The sequence below is a fragment of the Phocoena phocoena genome, chromosome 3, assembly GCF_963924675.1.
Source record: "Phocoena phocoena chromosome 3, mPhoPho1.1, whole genome shotgun sequence".
Lineage (NCBI taxonomy): Eukaryota > Metazoa > Chordata > Mammalia > Artiodactyla > Phocoenidae > Phocoena > Phocoena phocoena.
The window spans coordinates 59,937,152-59,949,872 of NC_089221.1; the positions used below are offsets into that span (position 1 = coordinate 59,937,152).

At 42.5% G+C, this 12,721-nt stretch overlaps 1 protein-coding gene across 1 annotated transcript in view; it reads left to right on the forward strand.

Moving 5' to 3' along the window:
- The window catches only part of ANKDD1B (ankyrin repeat and death domain containing 1B), a 58,510-nt gene that overhangs the window by 18,415 nt on the left and 27,374 nt on the right, over positions 1 to 12,721 (forward strand). Inside the window, 3 exon segments of the mRNA XM_065873657.1 lie at positions 1,252 to 1,354; positions 1,453 to 1,557; positions 9,090 to 9,206. Coding sequence (XP_065729729.1) covers positions 1,252 to 1,354; positions 1,453 to 1,557; positions 9,090 to 9,206 — 325 coding nt within the window.

Consider the following 12,721-nt stretch of genomic DNA (forward strand, 5'->3'; position numbering starts at 1 on the left):
TTAATTAATTAATTAATGGCTGTGTTGGCTCTTTGTTGCTGCGAGCGGGCTTTCTCCAGTTGCAACGAGTGGAGACCACCCCTCGTTGCAGTGCACGGGCTTCTCATTGCAGTGGCTTCTTCCATTGCAGAACACGGGCTCCAGGCGCGCGGGCTTCAGTAGTTATGGCTCACGGGCTTCAGTAGTTGTGGCTCGCGGGCTCCAGAGCGCAGGCCCAGTAGTTGTGGCACACGGGCCTAGGTGCTCCACAGCATGTGGGATCTTCCCAGACCAGGGCCTGAACCCATGTCCCCTGCATTGGCAGGCGGATTCCCAACCACTGCACCACCAAGAAGTCCCCATATCCGTATTGTTATCTATCTATCCACTTACCCACTTATAATAGATGTAGATACATACATATACACATATGAGTTTTTGGTCATAGCTTGTTTTATAAAAAATGGGATCGTATTATATTTTCTCTGCATCTTATTTTCCACATTTAACAACTACCTAATGGAAGTCTCTCCATGTCAATTGTTATAGCCCTAATTAATTATTTTTAATGCCTACATCATGTGGTATGACTGTTCCCTGATTTGTTCATTGTTCCAATACTGATGGACATTTACCTTGCACTCAGTTTTAAGGGTTGCAATTAATAACCTTATTTATATGACATTAGGTCCTAAAACTTATTTTCATGGGATAGAGTCCCAGGAGTGGGATTGCTGGTTGTATTTAAAATTTTAATAGATATTGCCAGATTGCTTAAACTATAATGGTTTCATTTCTACTAATACCTTAAGAGAGCACATTTTTGGGTCCATTTTTCAATGGGTTTAATTGCCTTACTCTGTTGATTTGTAAGAGTACTTCATGTATTACAGAAAATAACCATTTATCTTTATTAAGATACATTTTTTAAAAATCTATCATTTGTTTATTCTTTATCATCTTGTTCCTTTTATAACTTTTGAATTAAAACACTATACATTATAGTCTAGATTTTCTTCTAATATATTTATTGTGTGCTTTTTTTGTATGTATGATATGATATAAGATTTAATTTTATCTTTTCCCAGATGAAGAACTACTTGTGCCTATACCACTTGTTAAATATATTCATTGTCCCCGTAGAATTCAAACATCACCTTTGCTGTATATTAAACTGTCATTTCTTAATTTTCAACAATTAGGTATTAACCTAGCTTTTGTTGGCTGAGACAGTGTGGTGGCTCACCCAAGTGACAGATTCCTTTTCTGGAGGAAGCATGGCTTGACAGTAATTCACCTTGCCTCCTAGTCTGGAAGCCTTGAGATCATGCTCATGCTGGTTAGAGCTGGAGCAGACCAGAGAGCCAAGAATCAGGTAGGTATGTGGATCACACCTGGACAGAAGCCCTCTCCTCTCAGTGCAGGAGGAGAAGATTGCAGTGTAATTGTCTCCCCTACCCTGGCTCTCTTTAGGATGGAATGAATGCCCTCCACTTTGGGGCTCAGAGCAACAACATGGGCATTGTGGAGTAGCTCATTCAAGATCTGCACCTGACGGACTTGGACCAGCCTGATGATGTGTGTTTGCTGTCGGGTGGACAGGTCTCAAATACACACCCACTAAATTCTGCTTTCTTCCTGCCCTTGCAGAAACTGCCAAAGCAGCCAGCACAGACAGACCTGACCCTGTAGCTGGATCCTGTCTCTGCCTGGCAGACCACAGAGCAGATGGAAATTGTTGTTCCAGTGGTGGCCCTAGCACCTGCATATGCGGAGGGCAGGAGGTATTGAGGAAGCTGCCTCTACTCCCTCATCCTGGCCAGGGGTGGACAGTATCCACCCTGTTTGGGTGCCTGCATTTTACTCGATTATGCCTGGCCTTTTGGGAATGTATTTGACCCAAGGCTGTGCTGTAATGAGCCGTGGAATATAGTGCAATTTTACCATATCCATCTATATTTTTTTCCTTTCATAAGAAGTGATATAGTAACAGCTACCACTTATGGAGTATTCGTTAGTGTGCTTGGCCCAGAGGAATGCTGTGTCCACACATTATTTCAGCGAGAGGTCTAGGGCCTGGCACGTATGGATACTTAACAAATCATTGCTGGATGAACGAATTATACTGTTAATCCCCACAGTAATCCTATAAAGAAAAAATATTTTACTTATTTTCAAAGGAAGTCTTATTTTTACTGATATTTGAGGAAGTCGAGGCCCAGAGAGGCTAGGTACCTGGTCTGAGGGCTCCAAACTGAGAAGTGGCAGAGCCAGGGTTTGAATTCCGGTTTGGTTGATTCTAGTCACCATGCTGCACTGCCTCCCTTCTCAGAGGACAGTGGGCATTGCCCATGTGCTAGGGACTGTCTTTTCCCTGGAATATCTCCTTCTAGGCTTTTTTCATAGGATAATATCTTCTGTGGGATTGGCATTTGAAGTTTGAATGGAACCTCCTTTTCACTGTGCCTCTAGAACTTTACTCTCCATTAAAGTCTCTCTAGAAGTTAATCAGTAATATTTGCTTTGTTTCACCTCTTTTAAAAAACCTTCACATTTTTTTCTGACCTCAATCTTAAAAATAACAACAACAAAAGCCATTTCTTCAAGGGAAGTCTATAAATTAATTTTACTTCTTCTGAATATGACTGAGCAACTATACCTTTACAGATTGGAGGCAGACAGACTTGGGCTGAGGCCTGGGCATATATTAACTATGTGGCTTTAGCAAGTTCTCCAACTGCTGAAATCCTCAGTATCTCCCTCTGTGCAATGGGAATAATAAAACCTACTTCATGGTAGCACCAAGGCATGATGGGGTGGGGGGTGGATGTCTTGACCTCCATGTCATTTTTTATCAGCAATACCTCCATTCTTTGATAGAAATGATTTTGATGCTTCCTCAATCTTATATACAAATACCTATGCCAGTGAGCAAAATGGCAAGCCAAAAAAAAAAAAAAAAAATGGCAAACCATTCTACCACCCCTTTTCAATCAGACGCCACCCCTAAGCCATTCCTATGTAGTAATATATCAGAGTAGCCACTGTTGGAATGCTTAAATGAGTTAATGACTATAAAGCACTTAGCAGAGAACCTGGTACTTGGTAAGTGCTCACTAAATGTTAGTTATTATAACAATTATTATAGGGTAAAATGCTATCTAATTTCCTCAAACTGATAACCGTAATCAAACAGCATTTAAGTCAGGATGAGGAAGTCAGACATTCCAGCTTGATCCAGGCTAACTAGGAGTGTGGCCTATGAGTGAATTCCATTCAATTCAATTCAGCAGATGTATGTTCAGGACCTAATTTTTTGTTTGTTTTAATAAAAGGTATTTTTAACTGAAGTACAGTTGATTTACAGTGTTGTGTTTGGTTTCTGCTGTAAAGCAAAGTGATTCAGTTATACATATATATACATTATTTTTTTATTTTTTTATTGAAGTATAGTTGATTTACAATGTGTCGATTACTGCTGTACAGCCAAGTGGTTCAGTTATATATATTACATTTGTATAATATATATATTCTTTTTTATATTCTTTTATCTCAGGATATTGAATATAGTTCCCTGTGCTATACAGTAGGACCTTTTTGTTTATCAGGACCTGTTTTTGTGGTACGCGGGCCTCTCACTGTTGTGGCCTCTCCGGTTGCGGAGCACAGGCTCCGGACACGCAGGCTCAGCGGCCGTGGCTCACAGGCCCAGCTGCTCCGTGGCACGTGGGATCCTCCCGGACCGGGGCACGAACCCGTGTCCCCTGCATCGGCAGGCGGACTCCTAACCACTGCGCCACCAGGGAAGTCCCTTAGGACCTGTTTTGTGTGAGAACAGGACTGTCTTCCGTTTCACTGGGCTCTGGATGCTTTCATGGGAGACGGCTGTGTGTGGGGAGGATCAGGCAAGCTGAAGGGGCGCAAAGACCAAAGCAGTTTGTGGGGAACCTTCCCCACTTCTAGAGCTTCTGCTGGCCATTATCTCTTCGGCAGGCTCTGGGCTTGTCCTGTTCCACTCCTCTTCCTCCAGCTCTGACTGTTTGTTGGGGAAAAGGCTGAAGAGTCCTGGTAGCGGACTGTGCAGAGCCAGGTAGATGTGAAGCTAAGAGGACCTAAAATTAAGATTGGTGGAGAGACATATGAGGAATGAGCAAATAATGAGTTCACTGGGTCACCTAGGGAGAGAAGAATCTCTGAGTCCAATTTTAGTCCTAAAGAAACCTGGATTAATCCAATAAAAACACAAAGTCTGTCCTTTTTCTGAGATCTGTGAGTGAGGTCAAGGATACTGGCAAAAGCCAGTAGGATCAGGAGCTCAGGGTCAATTAATTCAGCATTGGGTTTTCCATCTGTATTTGCTTAAAGATACTGTGGAGCTCATGAAATGCACTGTATAGAAAAGACTGCTCCGCCTTCACAGCGGGCCTTCTTCCCTAGTTTCTTATCCACAGAAAGTGATGGAGAGCCTTTATACCTGCCCAGTGTTAGTAATCCTTCTCATTAGCCTACAGGGAACTCCAAAAGCTAACAAGGAAAGCCTTATAGGGAGGAGGTCTTTATTAACAAAATGGATTTAACTAGGCCTGGAAGAGATTGGGTGAGATGGGAGAGATGGAGGACACTGGAGTATACTGAAGTTTCTCCCAACTCCGTAGCTCTAGAGATCATGTGGCCTCTCCAGGGGAGAGAGATTAGAGCAGCCAGGAGAAGTCATAGGTGAAGCAGTCTAGATATTTAGAATCTACATGTAAACTCCCACCTAGTGATCAAAAATAAATACTCAGACTAAAATGTTTGGAGAGGAAGGGACACAGAAGGGAATAGCCTCAGAGGCCACTCATGTAACTGTTGAATGTTTATAAAGTTTGGTGGTATGACATTAGGTTGGTTTCAGCTGCATACATCGGGGAACTTCCACTGGTTTAAAGGAACCTCTATATGCAGTCTCTAGAGGTCCAAATGCAAAGAAGCATCCTTTTTTTGGAGGACTGGGGATAATAGTCATGAAGGGATTTGAGAAGACAGTTTCCTATGTGGACCTGAGGCCCACATCTAACAGCCTTGGATTTCATCCAACCTATTGACTCCCATCTGGGGAGAACTGACCCAGCAGCTCCCCTTCACACCAGTTCCATGGCTTCATATGCAACACACTGCTCTTTCAGCACTTTTTACTCATGGCAATGTTCTCGTCCTCTCTCAAATCTCTAGTTATTCAAGGCCCTGCTGCTTTTCCCCTTCAACTAGGGTTCTGCTGTGGATTCCTGATCGCAGGGTGAAGGGAAATGTCTTGGGTGTGTAGACATGCCCAGGAGGCACCGGGGGGCTTCATGCTGGATTCCACTGGCCTCCTCTCCTCAGAGGCTCTCCAGGGCACCCTCTCTGGGATCCCTGTGGGAAGGGATGGCCAGGTTGGACTTAAGGTGCACATTTAATGGCTGTTTGTGAAACATTTACTGAACCTGGTACCTTGTCAAATAACCCTGGCAGTAAACTTAAAAATGAAAAATAATTTCTAATGAATAATTGCAACTCCTCAGGCTTATTCACGTGCAAACAATTTAAATGCATTGAATTAAGACGTATTAGGTTAAATGCACATTAAGTTATAAAGGAAAAAGGAACAGGAATTCTGGACCCTCTTATTTTTGTTAATTAAGAAAGGGATTCAGGATCCCTTCCTGAGCTGGGAAGTTGTTGTGGTTTGTGTGGGGCTTGAAGCTTGAGGCCCTGACACCAGGCTCCATAGTCCTCCAGGCTGGAAAATCTCCCTGCCTTCCAAGTGAGGGCAGTCTCAGTTCTCCGAGGCTGCACTGGATAGAGGCCCACTTGAGTGTAATTTAAAAGGGTTGGGTGGTTAAAAAAGTGAAATAAGACATAAGAAACTATATATATTTTTAAAACCCACATTTTTGAAATTCTTGTTATTTTGCCTAATAACTTATACTAGAGATGGGAGAAAAGATTTGTATCTCATTTTACTGTCACCTCATCTTTCTTCATGCTACCTTTTGATATGTTTGTAAGATAGAGACTACTTTAAATGTTCTTATTTTGTGTAATTTGGCTTTCACTTTTTTTCTTGATGATAACATTTTTTAAAGGGCATACAAAGTTTAAAGTAATAGCTGTTTTCTTGGTGAGGAAAAATGTTTTGTTTTTGATAACCTCCCATTTCTTACCAGACTAGGCTTTCTTTGTGGATGGGTCCTTTGTCACTCTGTATAGGCATGCAGAAATGCAAGACTTTGTAGCAACCAAGGATAAAAGAGTAAGGCCATTTTAAAGTTGAACAGACTCCTGATACTTCCAGTAGTGTGTGTCCCCAGACGGCTAAATATGTATTAGTTAGAATTCTTTTTGTTATGAGTGACAGAAATCCAGTTTAATCTAGAATAAACATTAAAGGTAGTTTATTAACTCCTAACTAAAGAGTTTGAGGGTGTATCTGGCTGGCTTCAGGCATGGCTGGGTCCAGCTCTTTTTTTCCCTCCCAACTCTTGGCTGTCTCTGTTGGCATTATTGATAGGTTTACTGTCCACATGGTGGGAAAGATGGCTACTAGCAGCCTCAAGTTTTATATATGAAAGCTCACAGGTGACTCTGATTGGCCTGTGGCTTGGCACGTGACCATCCTGAACCAAACACTCTGACCAAGGGGTAGATGGTAGAAGAGGCAGGAGCCATAATGAACGGCTCCACAAAGGTGGGGCACAGGGGCTGTTCTCCAGTGGAAAAGATGGGGACAGGAAACAGGTCACCAGTGCTCTTTCCTGCCGTTCCAGGGCATTAGCAACCTTTAAAGGCTGTCTCCCCCCATTTCATGTCACCTGCTCCCCAGCCACAAACACACACTCACACTGAGTTCTGTACTCCCACAGATCGCCAGCTCAGGTCCTGCATTTCGTTACGGTCACTCGTATGTGTGTTCGTCTTCCCTAACAGACTGAGCTTCTTAGCATCGGGGTGCCATATTTTTTATCTTGGCCACTCTTGCTTAGCACAGTATCTGACATATACATAGATGCTTAATAATTGTTCAGTAAAGAAGTGACTGATTTATAAGGATGTGTGACTAAATGTTTTCATCTAGTATATCATCAGTGTTTCCCATCCTCCTTTTTGTGATTTGTTTATATGGACCTTTATCTGTTGTCAGTATTAGCAGATATTTGTATAAGCCAGACACAGTAATTTTGTCTCTGTCATTTCCCAAGAGCTGTTCATGGCTCAAGACTAGATCTTGATCTTCAGTTAGGGGTCTAATCTCACAAGCAGCAAACGGAGGCCCCAAGCAGTTTGTCTCTTCCCTTTGCCCTTCCTTAGTGATTCAATGAGAACCATCGATGATGAGTCAGGATTTCAAACTCTGAAGGGCTGGGGATGTAGGTCTAATTGACCACATATCTGGCTCAAGAATGTAAATGAGGTGAATTTTTGGTGCCAGTTTGTTTCTCCGGCCTCCCTACATGCATGAGGGCAGAGCCCTGGAGGGCTGATCTATACACACTTTTTTTTTGGCCGTTGATTATTTTAGCACTTTTCCTTCCTTTCTCTTTAAGTTGTCGGAGAATCATGAGCTGCTATCTCAAGTTAACAGTGACCATTATCTTTTTTTTTTTTTTTACATCTTTATTGGAGTATAATTGCTTTACAATGGTGTGTCAGTTTCTCTTTATAACAAAGTGAATCAGTTACACATATACATATGTCCCCATAACTCTTCCCTCTTGTGTCTCCCTCCCTCCCACCCTCCCTATCCCACGCCTCTAGGTGGTCACAAAGCACTGAGCTGATCTCCCTGTGCTATGCGGCTGCTTCCCACTAGCTAGCTACCTTATGTTTGGTACTGTATATATGTCCACGCCCCTCTCGCACTTTGTCACAGCTTACCCTTCCCCCTCCCCGTATCCTCAAGTCCATTCTCTAGTAGGTCTGTGTCTTTATTCCTGTCTTACCCCTAGGTTCTTCATGCCATCTTTTTTCTTAAATTCCATATATATGTGTTAGCATACGGTATTTGTCTTTCTCTTTCTGACTTACTTCACTCTGTATGACAGACTCCATTATCTTTTTATTATCTTGCATTAGCAGAAGATCAGATAACAGTCTAGATTCAGGAACCTTCTGATAAAGAGTCTTGTATCTTGCTTTTCACATTTCAAACATCTTGCTAAGCTTTTAGTTAATAACATATCAAGCCAATCTGTGAATGTTTTCTTTAGTCGAAGAAAAAACTTCTGCTATTTTGCCACCCCAACTTCTTTTCCTGCTTTTAAATATCTCAGGTTAGAAAATTGAGTTTTTTATGGGTATTTCATTGTTCTCGATGACATTTTGGCTGTTGAAAATGCAGTCTCCCTTTGCAATGTGAAAAGTTGGAGAAATGGCCATAATCAGAAGATTCTGCACTTGAACCTTCCTCCCCAACAAATCACACCTAAACATCCCTCTTAAGCTATATTCTCTGGATAATTCTTAATTTCTCCATCCCGTTTCATATTGACCTATTCTCAAGAGTTTTCCCATTGATTCTTGGTGAATGTGAGAGGTAAATGTATGAGCAAGCAAGGAGAGCCTAAAGAGAAGCAGTTGACACATGTCCTGTCTGAATGAGTCACGTAAATATTAAACCCTGGACAATTTCTGCTTGAAACACTTTTATCAGTAAGGCAAGGCTTACTGAGCAATACGCAGGTGACTCAGATGGGGTCTGGCACAAAATCAGCTTCTCAATAAATAGTCGAGTGAAAGAACTATTCAATAAATGCAGAAAGTTGGTAAAATTGTTACATTTGAAAGGGAATCTCATTGTCTGATTGTGGGATGGCATCTCCCCCGGTGCTTGGGAAGACCGTTTCCAAACAGTACTTCTCTACCCCCATAAAAATGATTCTGTGCTGATGCGGAGTTCCCACAGTTTGGGGCAACAACTCAGAAATGGATCTGGTTTGAAGTGAGAGGGATTGTTACCACCCTTCCCTAGGAAGGCCCCAGAATGCTGTGACCAGAATCACCACCTTGGCCTCCTCGCCATCCCCTCCCCTCAAGCTGCTGCCCACTTTGTTGGTTGCCTTGCCGGCTCAGTAAGTGTATAATGAACACTGAAGTTCATGATTGACTTTCAAAAAGGAAGAAAACCATTTCTTTTGGCGGCAGAGCGGGGCCACATTGAAATGATAGAAAAACTTATCTTCCTTAATCTGCATACTTCAGAAAAGGACAAGGTGAAATGGACTTTTATTTCTTTGCTGAGTACCAGAGAAAGGGGAGTGACAGTTGAGGTGTAGATTTGGTGATGGCATTTTGGTGAGCAGTAGAGTTGTTCAGTTGTTACTACAGTCGGAGAGAATCATCGAATATCCAGGTGAAATCAACCCACTTTTTCAGTGGGCCGTCCAGATTGCCAATTTTGCTCCATAAATGTCTGTGAAATCAATGGACTACATGGAATTTTCTACCGTCAACTCCAGTTGCTCTTTTCTTCCACTGAGGTCTGCGGGAGGCTCAGCCCCACCTGACCAGGGAGGGAAACACTGGGAGGGCATCCGTGTCTGTGTGCATATCTTTGATACTTTCCTTAGGAGAAATTCCTAGATGTGAAATTGTGGGTCAAAGAGTTCTGCACATTTTAAAACTACCTCCCAGAAATCTTTCACCAGTTTGCCTTCTCAAGGTTATATAAAATTACTTTTATTGTCCCACTCTTGCTAGCAAATTAGCAGCAAAGGTAGAGCAAGGAACATGGATGGATTTTTTCCCTTCTCGTTCAAACAGCTATTTATTTTCATTTAACACTTTGAAAGTATGAATTTCACTTAAAACTGTGGAAAACATGGCCACTACTCTATCCACAGCTTTAACAGGCTAAAGTAACTCATGGAGGTTCATTTGTTAAACCATTCACTTATTCACCAAAAAAAAAAAAAAATTTTTTAATATGTGCTCTATGCTAGGTAGAGTATGTTTTCTTATTCTAGAAGCCTACAGGGCAAGAAGAGCATACAAAAAATAATATATCGGGCTAAATGCGGTAATAGATGTATATACAGTGTGCTGTGGGAGCACAAAGGAAAATCTGTTTCAGAAATATCACAGGCTTCACAGAGATGGTATGTTATGTGGGTCTGAGCATTTGAATGGACAGTGGTACGAGGAGATTGGAGGAGGGCACAAGGGTAGAGTATTTCAGACAGAGGGAGGAGCCCGTTTGTAAAGGAACCAAGGCATGAAAGAGAATGGTGTGTCCTGGGAATGACAAGTTCAGGGTGGCAGAAATTGAGGATGGGTGGGCTGGGAAAGGTGGATGCCAAGTGGGCCAAGGCAGAGAGACCATGAAAGGCTGTGCTCACCAGGAGGAGGGGTGATTCTGACCTATTGGCAGCAGAGACCTTGGAAGGTTTTAAGCAGCAAACAAGGGATGGGATCCATCCTGGGTGTAGGCGGGTAACTGTCACCATGGTTTGAAGGGGGTATTGGTTCCTGGAGAGGCAGGAGGTGGGGAGTCCCTGTCAGGTGACTGCAGAAGTGGCTGAAGCAAGAGCTACAGAAAGCCTCTCAACGAGGCTGTCACTGGCAGCAAGCAGGATGAGGGGTTAGGAGGAGACAGAGGCCACAGGATTTGTTACCAGGGGATACGGAGAGGGCAGACTTTCTGGCCCCTAGCTGTCTGGCTTGGACTTCCAGGAGGGTGGGGTGCCCATCCCTGAGCTGTGGGGTACAGGGGGGGAGGGGGTGATGCATGGTGAGTAGTAAGGGTTTCGGAGGGTTCACTCTGAGGCACCGGAGTGGGGAGGGGGTATATTCAGGTGGAGGGCGGCAGGGAGTTAGAAACTGGGCCTGGGGTTCTTGTAAACCCCTTGTGAGTCATCTGCTCTGGGTGGTCACTTTTTAACCTCTGGCTCAATGCCTTTGAGGCTGGCTGTTTGGAGACTCACGTGAGTGGAGTCCTCTTGGACTTCATAGTTTAATATTCTGACGAATTCTAACTTGGCAGCTCTCCTGAGAGCTACTTTAAGAAGTAATATAATCATTTACTTTAAGACACCATTGATTGTAAGGCACGTCATTATTTCATGTAACACTAAGAAAAAATAATGCTGCCAATTAAACTGTGACACAAAAAACTCTCTTGTCATTTAGAATATTTTATATTATTGAGTTTTTAGACTTTTATCTTCGATTTTTAAAAATCATGTACATACAAAGGACGAAATAAGCAAGGGAGCTTGGTTAAGTATTCCTATACTTCATACATTGAGTCGAATTCTTCTAAATCACTTTCTCACTCAGAGTCTTGATGTCCTTGCTTTTCCAGACAAAATATTGTCTTTTGTGCCTTCAGAGACGTTTGTGATGCAGTGTTTCTTCAAAAGGTGCCCTGCTATAGATTCTGAGATTTTCTTCTAAGCCACTGACACCCATTCTGATTTAACGCAAATCACAAGTCATGACAGCTATATCATGTCTGCTGCCCGGTTGACTGAGATTGTGAGGTGCATCCTGATCTCAGATATGTTAACATGAGAAACAGGATGTGACTTAGAGTTGGTGGTATATGGTCATAAAAATAGCAACTGTGGGCAACAAAATGAAAACTGAAGGCTGTGAAAGTGGACGTGTGTGATGCCTGGGAAAAGTCAGTATTCCCCTTGGACCAGAGAAGCATAATCAGCCTGGTCACATGCATCCCTGGACTGGGATTAAAAGCAGGGCTCTGACTGCCTGGGTCTGATCCTGGCTCCATCACCCCAGCTAGATGATTTGGGGCACGTTACTTGACCCCTCCCAGCCTTAGCTTCCTCATCTGTCAAATAGCCTCATAAGGCCTTAGTGAGGTTTCAAATGAATGGCTGTGTCACACACTTAGTTCAAGGAATGGTGCCTGGCACATGGTAAGTGTGCAACAAGTGGTATCCGGTGTTATCACTGGTGTTATCTGGGTGCAGTAAGTGGGATCTTGGTTATCATCGGTATCAGTGGTACATATTGTTATTATCCTCCTTTTTCTCTCTTCCAGTTCCTAGGAGAATGTAAGCCAGGCTTTCAGCTGAGGATCATGGACAAAAGTAGAGCCTTGATTTGTTTATTTTTATGTGTGTGGCCATCTGACGGAGTGATGATCAGGTTGAACTAGTTTAACTTAAAGAAGATCCTAGGAATTTGGTCTTCTTGAATAAGAGTTATGAATGTGAGAAACTCAAAAAGAACATGATTCACCTAGGATACATCTTAGCCATGATTGGCCTTCACAAGTCAATATAGAGATCCAGGCCTATAGTCATAGGATTTAATTTAAAGTCTTAGTTGTGCTTGCCCTGTTTTGCTTTAATACTTTACCACTGGAATGTGCGCACTTGGATTTCATCTACCTTTTAGTTATTTTCGCGTTGGGGCACATTGAGGAAAAGTCATAAAGTCCAACAAACTGTAATTGTAGATTGTGATGGGTTTTATTTGCACAAAGTGAAGTATCTACTGATAATATTAGCCTTTTGGATGAAGCCCATAATGTACATATAGTCTTGGGCTGCCGCTGTTTCCTGACATAGGCTGTTGCCTGACCAGTTGGACTAGGCTCATGGGACTAGGCTCTAGAGCAGTGGTCTCCAAACATTCTGGGTAGCAAACTCATACCAGTAAAGAAAGTTTGAGCATGCACCTAATCACATGTACATTTATAATTAAATTAATATATTATAAAACATATGCCAGAAATATAAATTTTAAAGATTGAGATAAA